The sequence below is a fragment of the Podarcis pityusensis genome, assembly GCF_964106645.2.
Source record: "Podarcis pityusensis genome assembly, chromosome: 5".
Lineage (NCBI taxonomy): Eukaryota > Metazoa > Chordata > Lepidosauria > Squamata > Lacertidae > Podarcis > Podarcis pityusensis.
The window spans coordinates 52,395,293-52,413,437 of record NC_138032.1 but is presented as its reverse complement, the minus strand read 5'-3'; the positions used below and the strand labels follow the sequence as shown (position 1 = coordinate 52,413,437).

Here is an 18,145-nt window from a genome sequence, read left to right as displayed (position 1 = left end):
ATGTCTAGACAGGGTAGATCAACTTAAAATAAAATCATTAATGTAAATCAGAAAAAATGTCATTTGGAATCATCAGTTTTAATCAAGTTTCCAATTGACATGTCATATTTCGTTAAATGATGGTGAAAATCTGAGCACTAAACCATATTACTTTGCAACTAAATAAGAATATTGTTTATTTATTCTTGGAACCGGGCCTTGCATCCCTTTGCATCCCTATATATTTTTGCATGCTTTCCCTGTTAAGCTCTAGAGGGAACATCTTTTAAATATTTCCCTTTTTGGGTCTTTCTTGAAACTAGCACTCATGATGGTTGTGAGTTTAGTAGTGCAGTTTTATCTACTCCTATTAAGTTCTTAGGCTCCAAGACTGTACCCACTTACATAAGTATGGGGCTGTAAATAACATGCACACTGGACAGTTTTGTCATTGTCACTCATTTTTGTTTCACTCTACCTTTGGCAGCATAAATTGATAATAACTGGGCCAATGAGAACAGTTATATCATTATCATCTTTATTGTTATTTTTATACGAGTAGGTAGAAGGTTGGTTGTGTTGAGGTGTTGGTGAAGGAGTCTCTGACATTGGATTGGCCTTTCCAACATTAAATCTCTGTCTTCAACATCAGGTGGCAAATTTGATTTATCCTCTGGCCCTGGAATGCCCTTCCAGGGACCACTGGATTGCATCCCAGCAATAGGGCTAACATGCTTATATAACCATCTAAGCTATGTCCCTCTTGTGTCCCCAAATAAATAAAAATAAAATAAATATATGAGCACTTCTCCTCTACTGAAAAGTTCTTATTTTACCGTGACTCCTTTGAAGTTGGGGAAGGAAGCTTTCTAAATATCTGACTCCAGAACAGTCAGGTGTCAGTATGACCTTTCTGTAACATTTTTCAAATATTCTGTATTAAACTTGTTGCTTAAAAGCTATTTCTGGAGTACCTATATTCCAGCTTTACCTGATCTGTAGCTTTATTCACATGTAGCGTTATCATGTATTTGGCTTCTGTTCCACCAAGTTCAGCCTCTTGTGGAAGTTGTAATCTTTGTCTCTTTGGTATCTCTTGCCACCTTTTCATGCATTTCTAGAAAAGTAAGTTCATTTGGTAGTTATTTCCCAGACATTAGTACAGGCTGTTGCTTAGCACATCACCTTCTCCTTCCTTCTGGTTATATTCTTTCACAGAAGATGAGCCAGCTGTACTTCGTAAAACAGAGTTTTAATAAATTTATTAAAATTAAAATTCACAAAAACCTAGTGACATTATAAAACAGTTCTAAAACCTCCTATAAAAACATAACAGAATGCGCAGGTAATTAAAGTCTTGGGCTGGTGTTGAAAAGACATTAAAGTTAATTCCAGGCAAGCTTCTCTGAAGAGGGCATTCCATATCCAAGAGGGACTCAACTGAGAAGTCCCTCAACTAGCAGAGATACTCGAGAGAAGAACGTGAGAGGGTTTAGGCAGGCTTATGTGTGTACGGGTGAAATAACATTTTTTGGTTTACTTTCATTTATATCCTGCTTTTTTCCCATCGTGGAACGTGATTCACATGGTTCTCAGGTGATCATCTATCCAGATGCTGACCAAGACCAAAATTGATGGTTTAATGCTTGGGACATTTTCAGTCATTTAGAGGGAGAGTCAAGTAGCCAGGCTGCAAGCTGTTTAGCGTTTCAAAGGGTAACAACCAGCATGTTGAAGTGTGCTTGGGAACAGTCCCAATCAGTAATCTAGCACCTGTATTTTGTTTCCAAGAAGTTGTCAAAGGCAGCCCCACAACAGTCCTGTCAAAGAGTTACTGTGGCATGAATCCCAATGAAATAAATGATTTAAGATGGTACTGCTAGGGATGTACCCGTTAAAGTGAGATTGATTAACCCCAGATCACATCTGGAGTTTGTTGCATTTTGGGAACAGCGGAACAGAAAACTGAGATAATTGTGTCACAAAGTAACATATATATATGCTGCTTGTTAGTTTAGTCAGAAGGGCGCCCCTTCCTCCTTTTGAAGTAAAATTGTGCTTTTATTTATTGGTGATTTTTAAAAAAAAATAGTAATCATAATTTGCTCTTCCTTTTTTAAACCTCTTTTTGCAGTAATATAAATGATTCCTAGATTACCAGAGTAGCGTTTTGTAAATCTGCCAATATGAACTGATGAAGTACATATACTTCATAATGCAATAAAGTTTTTTTTAAAAAAAAAGTTAATGTGTTTATTAGAAAGTGATTATTGTGTTTTTCAACTTTTGTTTCCTAGTAAATTGCCCTAGGAAAGACACTAATTGATTAAAAGATCTTCTGACTCCTGAAAAAGGAACTAATTACAGGCAAAACTAACATTCTGAAGACAAGAATGAAAATAGCAAAATTTTGAAGTGATTTTGAGCAGATTGACATTTTTTTTAGTCTTCTGTATCATGGCAAATAGAAGCAAAGCAGGTTTGACTTGTATCTTGTAATCTATATTTACAAGCTTATGTTTTGAAATGTTCTTTTGCTACTTCAAACATTTTTTTAAAAAAAACCACAGCTTAAGGAAAAAATTCAATATTTTAAGTAATCTCCGTCTGTTATGTTTATCTTTCTGCTTTCTTGTCTGTCAGTCTCAGCTGCAACATTATTTGCCTCATCTGTGAATTTTCATTCTTCTGCACGCTGATGAGCTTTAATGTTCAGGCTTGATGGCTTTAGGGTGTTGGGCATTAACTTGGAATGCATCTTGTTGACAATACAGGTATTTGTAAAGTTTCAAACAGTCTTAATAGTTCCATTGTTTTCTGTCTTGAGACTTACTGTTTTTCCATATTTGCAAAGTGTGGTTCTTTTCACTTTTCATGAACTATTTTTTACTCTCTCTGTGTGAGAGAGAGTGTGTGTGTTTGATAACCCTGAATATTGGTAGATACTAGAGAAGTACTGGAAAAGCACAAAAATGGTGTGGGTGTGTTATATTTGAGTGAAGTTAATTACAAAGTGTCCCTTGGTTTTAAAATACAAAAAACAACAACTGTAAAATTACAGAATTATCCAATTTGCAGTTCAATTATGAAATAGCCAAACAGAAGTCATAATGAACAGGAACCCAGAAGCCAGATGAAATGGATATGTCTCCCCTGTTTCAGATGGAATGGAAAGAGAGAGAGTAAGGTGTCATCTGCATATTGATGACACTGAACTCTGAATCCCTGGGTTACTTACAGTATATGGGTAAAAATTGTAGGAGAGGTAAATACCACAGGCAAGGGAAAGCTGAGTGAAGTTGGATATGCACTCTGGACTTTCAAAAGGCTGAAATATTGAAGGCACAATGGTAGACAGTTCCAGCAAGAAAGAAAAGTGGGAGGCACCTAAAGAAACTGCTGTGGCTGCATAAGGAGCTTACAGATGATCTGAGATGTAAGCAGTGCATATATAAGAAATGGAAGAAAGGAGAAATCATAAAGAGATGCCAACAGCTGCAGGGAGAAGGTAAGGAGGGCCAAATCCCTGAATGAACTCAGGCTTGCAAGGGAGGTTAAGATAATTAAAAAGGTTTCTTTGACTATGTTTGAAGCAAGAGGAAGAACAAGCAAGCAGTAGGTCCCTTGCATAGAGATGATGGAGAAATGCTATTGGGTCAAGAAGGCAGAACTGCTGAACGCCTATTTTGCCTGTCTTCACTCTGAAGGAAAGCAGTGCCCAACAGAATAAATGATGCAAGGAGAGAGCTGCAGCCCAAAGATAGGGAAAGAGGTGTTAAGGGAACACCTAGCTGCTTTAAATGAATTCACATCTCCAGGGCCTGATGAGAATTCCTGGAGACTGGAGGTGGGGAAACGTTGTTCCCATCTTCAAAAGGGGGAAAAAGAGGACCCAGGTAACTACCAACCAGTCAGCTTCATGTCAGTATCAGGAAAGGTCCTAGAACAGATAATTCAACAATCAGTCTGTGAGCACTTAGAAAAAGATGCTATGATTACTAAGACCCAGCATGGGTTTCTCAAAAACAAATCATGCCAGACGAATCTCATTTTCTTTTTTGATAGAGTTACAAACCTGGTAGATCAGGGGAATGCTGTGGACGTACTATATCTTGATTTCAGTATGGCTTCTGACAAAGTCCCCCATCATATTCTTTCCAAGAAGCTGGTAAAATGTGGGTTGGACAAGGTAACTGTTAGGTGGATTTGTAGCAGGTTGACCGAATCCAAAGAGTGCTCACTAATGGTTTCTTGTCATCCCTGAGAAAAGTGACAAGTGGAGTGCTGCAGGGTTCTCTCCTGGGCCCACTGTTGTTCCGTGTCTTTATTATTTACTTGGATGAAGGTATTGAGGAGATGCTCATCAAATTTGCAGGTGACACCAAACTGGGATGACACCAAACTAGCTAATGCCGTAGAAGACAGAATTGGAATTCAGGATTACCTTAACAGTTTAGAGAACTGGGTCCAAACTAACAAAATGAATTTCAGTTGGGACAAATGTAAGGTTCTACACTTAGGCAAGAAGAACCAGCTGCAAAATATAAGATGGGGAACACCTGGATTGCCAGTAGTATATGTGAAAAGAATATAGGGGGACTTAGTAAACCACAAGCTTAACATGAGTACCCAGTGTGCTGCAGCAGCAGCAAAAAAACAACCCCCCCCAAAAAAAAACCCCCACTAATGCTATTCTAGACTGCTTGAAAAGAAGTATAGTGTCCCAATCAAGGGAAGTAATAGTCCCTCTCTATTCTACCTTGGTCATACTGAGGCTGTTCCAATAGCCTCCTTACAAAAGGGTTAAAATGTATTGGTTTTAAGAATTGGCAATAAATAATCTTGATTTTCAGATCTTTAACTACAAAGTCAAATGAATGTCATGGACACACAAATTATTTAGATATTTGAACAGCAAATGTTGAAATGGATCTACTAACACATACCAAACTGTAGGGGCTTTTAATCTGTGACAATTAAATTTATAATCTTTTGATCCTAGCAACTCTTATTTTTTTAAAAATTGTACAATTAAAACCTTGCCTTTCATAAAGACAACTTTTTGTTTCTTGTATAAACTGCTTTAGAAAATTATGTTCCACGAGGGCATTTTTATTTTTGAGATTCAAAATGGCATCTAAGTCATCTTATAATTATTGCAGTTGCACAATTAATAGCAATACAGAGATAGTGGTAATTATACCAAGGAGTGTATCTGAGGTGCCAAAACATATCTTAAGGCATTTATATTTAGAGTTGTCCCTGTGAATTTTCCCATAGTCATTCTGAGAGAACTAGGAAAAATTATCTACTGTTCCTTGTTTGCTAGCTCTTAAGAAACTATTTCTTGCAATTTAGAGTTGATGATGCATTGAATTTAAAAATGCAACCCTTGGTGGAGTCAGTACAGTTTAATAATAATAATAATAATATTGATTCATAAATCCCTTTTTCTGGTAAGTGGAGGGGATAAATTTTTCATCCTTCATGATTGCCCCTCCTACACAGTAGGAATGAAGGTCAGCTTGTTAATTGTCTCCTCCAATGACAGACTCCTACACTTTAGGGTAGGCCTTGCCTCATTGGTGTCCTGAAGAGCTTGCTAAAACATTTTTTTCCCTTCTTCTTCTTCTTCCTTCATCATTGGCATTTCAGCCAAGCCCATGGGTGTATTAAATTTTGTTGAATGAGTTTCAGAACACCCCTGTTGGATGGTGCTTTGAAGAAGGCTGGGAAGGATTACTTCTTCACTGACACAAGAGTAGGCTTGAAAATAACCATTTTTTCTTGTGTCATTCTGTTGGATTGATGACACACTGGGACTGCCGCATAGTTGTCGTGGTGACTTTGGCAGCTTTGGCAAGGATGTTGAAGTCCTTCAGAGTCTATATCATGGGAGTCCTCAACACCAAACCAGATACATGCCACCTCTGTCAGCTCATGCAGGGAAACTATTGGGCAATGTGGTGGATGTACTCTAACAGAGTCCTCAGTCCTGACTGTCAAGTCTGGAACGGGAGATCAAATCTTTATAGATCGTAGCAAACCAGTCCCCCTACTTATCAGGCACAGTTAGGAGAAATTTAGTCCTAGCTCTTCCACACAGATCTCAGTAATATAAATTGTGCCAGCTTCCTTTTGCAGGATTGAATCATGGATAATTAATGTTTTGTTTTGGACATATTTGCCATGTAACAGTAGCAAGTCATTACTTAGTGCCTTGCAAACAATAGTTTGCAAATGTGGCAGGCGGGGTCACTGAGGTTGGAGGAGGAATCACAAAATGGTACACCCACCACTGGGTCTCTTTAAGTTAACAGCTGGATTACATGTGTCTTTCACTAGCATTTTAACTCTCTAGCACACTTCTGCCTTCCTTCTGTTCCCAAGTATGATTGTAATGAATAAAGACTTCCTCAGTGACAATGATGGGGCAAACCTGATGGTAACATTATACTGTATGTTGTTATTTTGTGAGTGATAAGGCTACCGGTGGGAATTGAAGGTGACTCTGTTCTACCTGTATATGAACAAAGGAATTTATTATATAATTTTGTTTGCTTCCATAGTTTTAATGTGAATCCTGCACATATCGAAGACCTCAGGAAAACTGTGGTAAGTTACTGCTTAATCAATACTCCACTTGATGTCTGAGAGTTGTTTTAAAATAAAACAGGGTAAATTTTATTTAACCCTATTTAAGTGTGTCATAAATATTTACTTTGTTGTATTATATATATAAACATAAGAATTACCTTACTGAAGGGTGTTGCATGTCCAGCATTTTGCATCTAACTGTGTCTAGCCAGATGCTTCTAAGAAGCTCATAAGCAAGGCAGTCTTTCATTGTTGTTCATCCCAACACCTGATATTTGCGGGTCTACTGCCTCTGACCATGTGGACTCAACTTAGCAACCACCATCAAAGCTAGTGTGGTAGTGAGTTTTAGTTAATTATATAAGAACATAACCCTGCTGGGTCATCAAAGTCTAGCATTCTGTTCTCCCACCCAGTAGCAAATCAGATGCCTATAAGAAGCCCAGAAAAAGGACATTAGCACAATAGCGCACTCCTGTTCATGAGTCCGAGCAACTGGCATTCAAAGGCATACTGTCTCTTGGTTTGTCTTGCTCCATACAACCTTTCCAACTCTACATCTTTTTTAATGCAGCTGCTAGAACTGAGCACAGTTTTCAAGTGTGATCACACCATAGATCTACATAAGTAGATTATTATAATGGCATATTTATTTATATTATATTATATTGTCTGTCCTAAACTGGCTGCCAATCAATGTAATGTGGTGATCTTTATTTAGTTCTGTGGTTGTTATGAAGAGCTCTAGCAAATGGAGCATCAATTTGCTGCACTGGCTACACACACACACACACACACCACCACCACCACCAGCTGTTGTAAGAATGTGCTCTCCTTTTATTCTGACATACATGAGTAGAGCTCCTCCTCATGTGAGGTGGGGGGTGGAATCATGGCTGACCTAGGATCCAGCTTTATGTAGAGGAGTTGTACACATGTCTCTTGGAATTCATGTAGGGATTCTTCTCATACTTGCTTAACATGGAGCTGGCAGTGCATTTGACTGGTTTGCTGGTGTGCTCACCAACATAACCCCACTTCCCCTCTTAGCAGGTGAGCATTCCTTACATGAAAGAAAAATAAAATCCTTCATAATTTTACGAGCAGTTACCATGTCCCTCCCACATCGAGCTCTTCCCTTTTCTAGCATGGACAGCCTCATCTCTTCTTCAGCTTTTCCTTGCAGGGAAGTCGTTCTAGTCTCTTAGTCATGTTAATTGAGACAACCAGAGCAGTCAGCATGCAGTACCATAATGGAGTTATGGTTAATAAATTAGCTGCAGCAATAGTCTTTATTCAGTCTTTATTCAGTCTGCTCAGTGGAATACACACTCTTAAGGAACAGATTTACTGGAAGACAATGAACTCAACTAGTCTTTCACAATTCCAAATCCTATGAATCTTTATGAGATGTTTTAGGAGGATTTAACAAAGTGAGTGTGCTAAGTTGATTAGTAAATATATCAAGATTGCTAATACAAATAACAAATGAACTCTCATGATGATTAAAAATGCTCACAAAGTGTAATCTGTTTTTGTTTGGAATATTCAGCTGACTCTGAAAATTCAGGAGAATAGCTAATGTGGTGAGAATAAAAACAAAACAAAACAAAACAAAACAAAAACCTTCCCATTGCTTTAGAAATATACTAGTGCTCAAGCCTATTCTATGAGTTAGGTAATATTTTTATTAAAAATGTTTTAACTTGTTTTGGGGTGCGTTCTAGTGAAATTTAGTCATAACGTAAGTCCATAGGCATATCTTACATATATATATATTTAATATCCAACATTAGTCACACACAATGTATATCTATTGAAATCAATTATTTAAAATGGGTCTACTCTGAGTATGACTAATATCACTCACTGAATTCATTTGTGGCTTACACTTAACTACCAGTAGGTGTGTGTAGGATTGCAGCCTTAGAGTTGGTTTTCAGTATATTGTCTGGAAAATGCTTAATTGGCTTCTATGTATTTTAATGATAACAGCCAACATTATGCAATAAATTGCTAGCGAACGATTTTTTTTTTTAAGAAAGCAATTAGTTTTCCTTAGAGAAATTAAAGGTGATAAAATGATCCAGTTTTGGACTTGTTCCTCTCTAGGAATGAGCTAACCTTTGTTACTTGCAATGCTGATGCCCAGTTCATTTTGGGCAAAATACAGTTAGAGTATGTTTTTATATAGTAAGTTTGAAACACAACTATTGTAAAAATTCAAATGTTGTAAGATTATTCTGTAAGTAGTTTGAAGTAATTTAAATGACGTTCCTCCAATGAATTATTTCTTTTATTCCCTTGGAAGTGGTGTTTGGTAATTAAGTTTATATGCCTTGTGCTCTGGTGATGCCAACACCTGTCTTTGAATGAACAGTGTTTAAACAGGAGCAATAGCCAGTTGAAAGGGCAGCAAGAGCTCTTTAAAGCCTAATTAGGAACTGAAAGGGAGATGAAGCAAGTAGGACAAGAGATGAGAAAGTGGTTTAGATGATATTCCCAAAGCAAAGTTCCTCATTAGAACAATAAACAGATGATCAAAGTATGCCAAGTTGTCATTTTATCTCTCCGTTTCCCAGCAGTTGTGACTATCAGTTTGTACCCAAATAATATTTGGTTATCAAGGCTTTCTCCACATGTTTACACATTTGAAATCTTACCCTTTTCCTTGCTCTTTCCTGAATGATAGGTATCATAGTCTGTGGGATTCTTTGTTGTTGTTGTTTAGGAAGTTACAGCAGAATATTTATTTTCCAGCAAGATTTGTCCTCAGTCGTTGAACACATGTTTTCATTTTACTTGAAGTACTAAAATTGTAGTTTTCAATAGCTATGGCACTTGCATGCATATGACAATTTTACTTGAAATAATCATACTGTCTGTTTTATAAATTAACATCTTAAAGATACATCACACAGAACCATCTGGGATATATTATATAATTAAAAACTATATGACTGCTACTAGCTTTTTTGTAGGTTAGAAGTACGTCAGATTTTCTTACTTTTGTTTACAAACATGGTTTTAGTTTTAGTTTGTGTACATACACACAAACATTTTTGATTATCCAAACCCTTCATTTGTAATGCAGAGATAAAATAACTATACATGAATATACTGAATTGGCTTTGAATTCAAATCCTTAAGACAAAAACTTACCACATTGTAAGTTTCTCTTAAACACATTAATCTACAAGATATTACCTCGAGATGTAAATATTCTTAATTGTGGTAATTGATAAAGGAAAGTTGGCTGAAGTGTAAACCAGTCAAAAATTCTTCTGCTGACAGTTATTATCAAGAGCTCAAAAATTTAACCGTTGACTGATGTTTTAACTTGTAACATTTATACTGGCTCACTAGCTTGCCTTTTCTAATCAGCTATATTTTACACACTAATTTTATATTTTTTAAAATACTTCCATTCTACTCTATTATCCAAGTTATTATTTGGGGTGGGGAGAATGTTTGCCTTTTCCAGGGATCCACCCCCACAATTTTTAGCACAGCCTCTGACATTTCATTATGCTTACTTCTAAGGCTGCAGTGCTAAGCCCCACTAAACTGAGTGAGTCTGAATAAACATCCATAGAATCACACTGAAAATATAATAAATTTATCAGATTGTACAATTGTATGTGTTGAGTTATGAATTATGTGTGTTCATCATAGTGTGAAACATATATAGATTTGATAGGGATACAAGCACTCCATATATTTCAATTTCCCCCTAAAAAACTTCCACCCACCCACAGCTTCACTACATGCTTACCTGGGGGTAAGTTCCTGAACTCAGAGGAGAATCATTCCCAGTAGACATGTATAGGATTGGACTGTAAATCAATTAAATTTGCCCATCAGTGTTGTGAGTTTCTAATTTTATTTTGTAGGCTAGCTCAAAATTCTGTATGCAACATCAGCAGCCCTGTAGGTCAGTTTTAATAGGTCTTCCTTTCCAGCTAACTGCTGTCTCATAATTGTAGTATATTTCTTACTTTGTTCAAACGTTGCAGCACACATTAAGCAGTCTGGAAAAAGAACATAAGCAGCCTGATACATAAACTATTTAGTCCCATTGAAATCTGCTTAAATCCAAGTGCTCTGATTTTTGTATCACAGACACAGGAGGACTAGAATGGGTAATTAGACAAACAAGGCTTAAGAAGCTACATAAATCCTTGGCTGCATTCCTAAAGGTTGAGTTGTGAAAGAAAGGCAGTTCAAACAGTAGTTTTTGGATATGCCTTGGTTTACACAATTCCGTTCTCCACATTCCCATGGTAGACGAGGCTTGGCATGTAAAGTGGCAGAGAGGCGCTACCAAAAGAAAGGAAAAATGGAGCACAGAGGAATGTGTTCTCTCTCTCTTCCACACATAGGATTAGGGCAAGGGGTCAGATTTAAAGAGGCCAATGGATAAATATATTGGGGTGAGATATTGGGGTTAGCTGGGACTCAGAAGGTTCAGCAAGCTTTCAACTAAACAAGGATTTTTCAGTTGTCGGTTCTTCATTGGCCATCCATCTGCCAAAGTGCTTGGGATGCAACTACGGAATCTGGCAAATTTTTGTAGAACCGTTGTCCAGTTCTGTTTGTCTGACAGTGCTGATGAGTCTGGCTGTTATACTTTTAAATAAAAAACCCTGTTTTGTGTTCCTGATACTAATATAACTGCTTTCAAAAGGCAGCAGTATTTTTATACATATTTGTGATTTGATGACTTGCAACCTCAAATGATGACTTGCACTTGTGTAATGGTCATCGCAGACAAATCACCATACCAGACATAACCACAAATACAATACTTCTCAAAGGAGGCAGTTCACTCATTGAGCCACAGGTTTTTGAGCAATCAGTGGTATGTGCATATGTGAATTATCCATAACTTGCTATTTAAATATAGAAAGTGATAGCTGCAGACAAGTCTTAAAATAGAGCCTGGATTCATTAAAAAGCAAGAGTGCAAAAGAATTATCTCACTGTTGGGAAGCAACCAAGAAATGTTTTTGAACCACATCTATTATCCATTTTAATCGTTTTGGATTCTTTTCAAATATAGACTGGTTCCCTTGCAGCATCTTCTGCCAGGAAAGTGGGAAATGTTCCAGATAAATGTTCACTTAATAATGCTGTACTGTGGGTCCCAGATGGAGGCCTGTTTCCCTTAGATCTCAATTACAATCTGCTCCTGCTTTTGCTACAGACCAACAGTGAGAGCTTGAAAAGTTGGTGTACTATAAACTCCTCAGTATTTATATTTTGCTGCAACTTCTCTTTCCTTTCTTACTGAAGTGCTGCCAGAATTAATCAGCAAAATCATTCTGATAGTTGCAATATTCTCCTGGGACTGTGATTGCTTAATGAATTAGACTATATGTAAGCAAATGCTCACAAATCAGAAATGATCTTGTTTGAGACTGACTTCATTATATAACATAATTGTTGTTAGAAAAAGGAGAATTGTCAACCAGTGGTTCAACCCATGTTTTCCTGTGTAATGGCGAACTGACTGAAAAACAGCACAGGGGGTGCTGGCACAGGTGGTGTTGTCAGTTGTTGTCCTGGCTATCAGAGCCTATTCCAATTAAACCACACAGAAGTACACCGGGCAAACACTTAAAATAACTTAAATGTAGTTTTCATGCTAGCATGGGTTACAAAGTACCATGTAAAGCTTGTACTACACACAGTGGGAGATCCCTGTAGTGAATATTCTCAGATGATCTGACCACCCAGTAGAAATATTTCCAGTGGCTCCACATGGTAGGTGTAGCCTAAGAATCAAATCCTTAGTCCACATCAGTCCATTTGGTGCAAAGGATATGTACTTTAGTGAGACAGTATTCCTATAGTCTGGTGCTCTTTCAACATTTCTTTGTATAATGATTCGTAAGGTATTAAGAATCTGGGATTCTGTTACAGCAAACTGCTCACTAATTCATGAAGTTTGTGACCCACTGGGTGTTATCCTCATGTTCCATGAAGATGAGAGTTACACAGCATCAGTGCCTGATGTATTACAGTCCAGTATTTAATGACTGGGTGGAGGAGTTAGGTTAGACAAGATTTGACTATACTTTTCACATTTTTAAAGAATTTGGCATATTACACTTTTAAGCCAGCATGAATTTTGAGCATTGTAAAAATGCATTTACAAGGTATACGTAGGCTTGATGAATCATCTAGCTATGCATTAGCTGAACCAGATAAACAGCTTGTTCAAGGTACCACAGCTGCTTTTCTCTGGTCCTCTTTATGTAAATAGGCTGTTATTGTGCTAGTCAGATACTATGTCAAAGGGGGAAGGAGTTGCTATATGTGGTTTCCGATTCGCATCCTCTCTTCTAGTACTAGTACTGGTATTAATGTGATGTTTGAAGTTCTGTAATGTCCCCCCTCAAAAAAACCCACCTCTCTTTATTCTAGGATGCAAATCCTTTTGATGCTGCTGCAGGGTATCGCAGCCTTACACATGAAGAGGTCTTACAAGAATTAGTGAAACATAAAGAACAACTGAAGAAGAAGGACACCCATATTCGTGAACTTGAGGACTATATTGACAATCTTCTTGTGCGAGTAATGGAAGAAACTCCTAGTATTCTCCGAGTGCCATATGAACCTTCTCGGCGAGCTGGCAAATTTTCAAAAAGCTAAGCCAGTGCCAACACCCGATGGTATTTCTTCAATAAGGTGGACTGCTTATTTCAGTGTTTTGATATCTTCGCTTCCCTTTTTAACTCTTTACATCCTGAGAGAGTTTTACTCCAAATACTGATTAGTATTGTCAAAACTTGCAACCCACACGATCTGCATAACGCTTTTTGGAAAATTAAGATTTAAATTCCATTTGCTATGAAACATTCCTCTTAACATTTACATGCAGGCGTCTTTTGTTTTGTTTTTAAATTTTGTAGTAACTTGTATACCACTATGAGCTCCCAGACACATACTTGAATATTTATTTTGCACTTCAATCAGTCTCTTTGATGTTACAGCATGCTGTCTATGTGTATGCGCACAAGCGGGATGTGTTTTGCAGCTCTAAACACGAAGGAAAATCTGAAGATGTGAGATTTTATTGTTAGCATTTTATGACCAGGAATCACCAGTAGAGGATTATCAGTGAGGAAGTGTCATGTGTTTTTACATAAGGATGCTGACAGCAGTGGTTCCTGAATGGAATGTATTTGAAGCATTTGTGCCCAATAAGAGTAAGGGGCTTTTGAAATGGCAAGTAGCAATTTATTAAAATTGGTATGGATACTAAATATGAGGATATGGCATGCAAATATGCATTAAGTAAAGAAAGCATAGGAAAGTGATGAATGAATACCTCATTTTCTGAAAGTTTATATGAATTATGGGAGATAATGCTGATGGACACATCAGCATTTACATATTTCCTTGGCTTTTGCCAAATTTGGGAAATGGAAATTGTGTGCTCGCTTGTGTTTCCCAATCTAGGAGAGTGCTTTTTAAAATGGGGAGTTGCTGTTCTTTTCTTAAGTACTATATTCTGTGTCCAAATCAAATATTGACCTTCACTTACGAGTGACAGATGTATTTGGTTAAGCATGTCTCTTGACTAGGTGACATTTGTGTATAGTGTTGTGTGCCTGTTGCAAAATGGCAAAATGCGATTCTAATGGGAAGCACTGCCATGAAGAGAAAGATAGTTTGCTATACCAGTAATAAAAACTTTGCGTTGTTTTAATTTGCTTTATACAAAACTTTAAACAGAACGTTTACTAACATGAAGTGAAATATAGGTTTAAATATAAGGTACATGAAGTGTTAAGAAGAGAATTTCTTTTTCTTTTCAGATTTTCATTTTTCTTGCTTGTAATCTACATTTCTCAAGCATGGACATAAAGAGGGTTTCCCCATCCTTTTAGACTGATAAAGAATACTAATTGAAATAGCTCTAATTTTTTGTTGTTACCATGTCAAGAACCTTTCCTTAATCAAAACATTCTTTTAACTAAAATAATAGGGCAGAGCTGTCATCAGAAGATGATGGAAAGGGGAGTGTTTCTATTATTGAATATCCTCAGCCACATTAAGCAGAATATTGTGCCATGGACAGATTCATTTCCACTTTCTTTTAGCAATTTTGTCATTCCTAATACATGAGTAACTCTAAATGTTAGTACTGTGTCTTAGAAGAACATGAAGATCTTTTTCTGTAAGTCTTCGTACTTTCACTTTAGATGAATACCAAAGGATACATATTCTAAGCTATTTTTGTGTTTTAAGGTTAACTACTGTGTTTGAAACAGATGCTTTACCATCATCAGTTATACCAGAATGTATTTTAAAATTCCATTGCTCACTTAAAGCTTGCAGATCCAAAGTACCATACTTAATGACTACCATCCATGATACTGGAAATTACAGGGCCACTGATGTTTAACTTGAACTTCCATTATATGCCAGTTCATTATGTGTCCTCAATGAGCATTCCTCAGCTACAACAGAAGAGTATAAACCACAGAATTCTGAACTCATGTTAATTATTAACTCTTTTATTTTCAATCACCTTTCGAATTACTTCTGTTAGCATCTTAATGTGAAAGATCAAACTGTTTGACTATAGAGCTTTTCTCATACACAGAGTTAACAAGAACTTTAGTTAACATTTTGTGAAGGGTTGTCGTGTGCTTTCAATCTGATCTATAAGTGAATTCAAGCACCTTTGTATTTCCAATATTTAAGTGCAAATATCAGAAACAATGGCAAATACATACGTAAAATTATTATAGTTAAAACAGAAAAATACAGTGTTTAAAGCAACAAAACCTCTTCATAATTTGTGACAAAAAGTAACTACTGGAAATATACTGATCCATATTCTCTGAGCAATTCTGAGCTACACTGTCACAGAAATCATAGAATAGGCACAGGACTGCCCTGTACAAATATATGCTTCTAGGAGCAATGACCAAGTTTCAGCTATAAGCAGAAATTAGTAGAGGCTGCTTATGAAAGGAGGGTGGTTGTTCCTGTACCACCTCGGCAATTCGCAAGGCAACTCTGGCCTGAGAATAATTTTGGTGAGAGCACACTCCAGTATTTGTATGTCTTCAGATTCTATGTTTCTATTTAAACTATATACAATATTCATTTTATAATAAAACACTGCCCCCCAATATTTTTTTTTATTTACCTGTAGCATTAAGCAATTTCTGCTGAGTTGTTTTAGGAGCTTCAAAACCCACCCTTTCATGCCACGTACAGTTAATCACCAAGATGGACAGTATTGGGAATGCCCACATTTTACCCATCCTTCTATTCTTTGTCTTGTGAAAAATTAGCATGAAGGGCTTTTTGGCAATCGTACTTTATTCCTTTTCAAATTGCACCGCCTAAGAGCAGAATGGCTAGCATTTCTTGTAAAGTATATGAAGGCCATTCTTAGGGTTGTAGCTATCAAGTGAAATGTTACTACCAGAAAGAATGTTTAGTGTTATATTACTTTTCACTGCTGTATTTTAAATGTTTATGTTGAACTTGATTGCCACTTTCCAATGAATGTAGACTTATTCATAGATTATGCTTAGCTACATCTATTGTTGTTTGCTGTAAATCAAGGGCTAGTTGTAATGTTCCAGCTGTTAAAACCTTGCCTTGTATTTGAGCGCTTTATGAATGGGGTCATATCCTCAATTAAGCATTTTAACGAACCGTTATTCCCACCTCCCACCCCAAGCTCTTCGCTCAATTAAAAAGGAAATGTATGTCTTAAAATATATTTACTGCTGCAGTGGAATATTATTTACAACTATATATTTTTTAAAAATGTAACTTAGGCTAAGGGTTTCCCCACAAGCTGAGCTCCGTGTGTCCTTAAAAGCTGTAGAAGTGGAAGAATTGAAAATGTATGTAAAATATGTTTGTTGTGTGTCAAAATTCTTTGCTCCCAAGCAACTAATGAAGGATTACAGCACTGATAGATGAACAAGTCTGTTGTGGGTTCTGTTATAATATTTTTCTCCCAGACATTCTAAGGGCTGAACAGGAGAAGCAGGTTGTTCAGCAGTATAACTTGCATTCCGACATCCCCATTTATGCGTGTCCAAATTGACTCTAAATCTAGGTACCATTACCAGCAGTATTATGCAACAGTTACAGCACTTTAACCGATTGACTTCTTTGGTGAAGATTCTCAGATTGATATCTATCAATTAAGGTACCTCTGCCAGCAGCATTGTTGGCCATCACTTAGTCCTGTAGAATATAGGCCTCTTCAGTTGTTACCTGCTATCGGGAGCTCAGCTGTGACATCTGCAGCAGAGAACCTTCTTTATTCATGGCAGCTCCTCGTGTGACTTTACAAACTGCTCTTCCAGTGCTTACAGTACAGATAAATTTGTGTGCAGCCACAAGTAGTGCAGCAGTGGGGTGGGACCACATGCATATCCCCACAACCATTTGTACATGTCCCTTTTCACATGAGCAGTGTCTGAAGAGCATTTCTATGTTCCGGGAATCTGCAGCAAATACAGCACATTCTGTTCTGAATTGGTTGCAACTGTATTTAGTACAATAAGATGCTGTACTAGAGACTTACACCAACTATACAAAAGATATGCGCATGTCTTGGATAAAAGAGGGTTCCTTTGTTTTTGTGCAATGACTAATCATTTGTACGCATTTTCCCCTTCCAAAATTAAAGTCACATCTTATGTGACACCTGTATATATAGAATCATGAAATGCATGAACTATCATTTGGATTGCTTTTGTAAACTTGAACATGTTTTATTTGATCAAAATTGTAATCTTAATTTTAGAGATTCACTCCAGTTATTGTTGCATGTCAGACATCAATAAAATGCTACTGTGCACTCCATAGCCACAGCCATTTGTCTGGTCATTCTAAAATATTCAGTGCAGCCAGGATTTACAATCCACTTCAAGGTTTGTAATACAGTGGTACCTCGCAAGACGAATGCCTCGCAAGACAAAAAACTCGCTAGACGAAAGGGTTTTTTGTTTTTTGAGCTGCTTCGCAAGACGATTTTCGCTATGTGTTTGCTTCGCAAGACAGAAACGTCTTGCAAGTTTGTTTCCTTTTTCTTAACACCGTTAATACAGTTGCGACTTGACTTCGAGGAGCAACTCATAGAACGTGGTGTGGTAGCCTTTTTTGAGGTTTTTAAAGACTTTGGTGATTTTTGAAGCTTTTCCAAAACTTTCCTGACACCGTGCTTCGCAAGACGAAAAAAATCGCAAGACGACAAAACTCGCGGAACGAATTAATTTCGTCTTGCGAGGCACCACTGTATTCATACTGTGAAAAATTAACTAATACAAGTTTGATGATCAGTGAAGCAAATGGGTAGCATAAATTGTCTGGGAATTTTGAGAGTAGTATTTGTACTTAGCTTCTCGATCATAAACCTGAAAAATGGATAAAAGCAGCAATTTTGTAAGAAAATAAAAAGAGTAGTCATGAAGTAAGCAAGTCATTTCAGTTCATTTTAAGCAGTAGGTCTTCTGTTGCTCCTTGCAGTGTGTGTTTCAGTTGCATTAATAATGTGATGGATGTGGTAAGTTCAACTGTA

General features: G+C 37.0%; 1 protein-coding gene across 1 annotated transcript in view; it reads left to right on the top strand.

Annotated features, from left to right (window-relative positions):
- The window catches only part of RAB11FIP2 (RAB11 family interacting protein 2), a 34,849-nt gene extending 17,419 nt beyond the window's left edge, over positions 1 to 17,430 (top strand). Inside the window, exons 4-5 of the mRNA XM_081005271.1 lie at positions 6,549 to 6,594; positions 13,006 to 17,430. Of these exons, the coding sequence (XP_080861397.1) occupies positions 6,549 to 6,594; positions 13,006 to 13,233 (274 nt within the window). The 3' untranslated portion in view covers positions 13,234 to 17,430. The remainder of the gene's footprint in view (positions 1 to 6,548; positions 6,595 to 13,005) is intronic.
- The last annotated feature ends 715 nt before the right edge of the window (positions 17,431 to 18,145 follow it).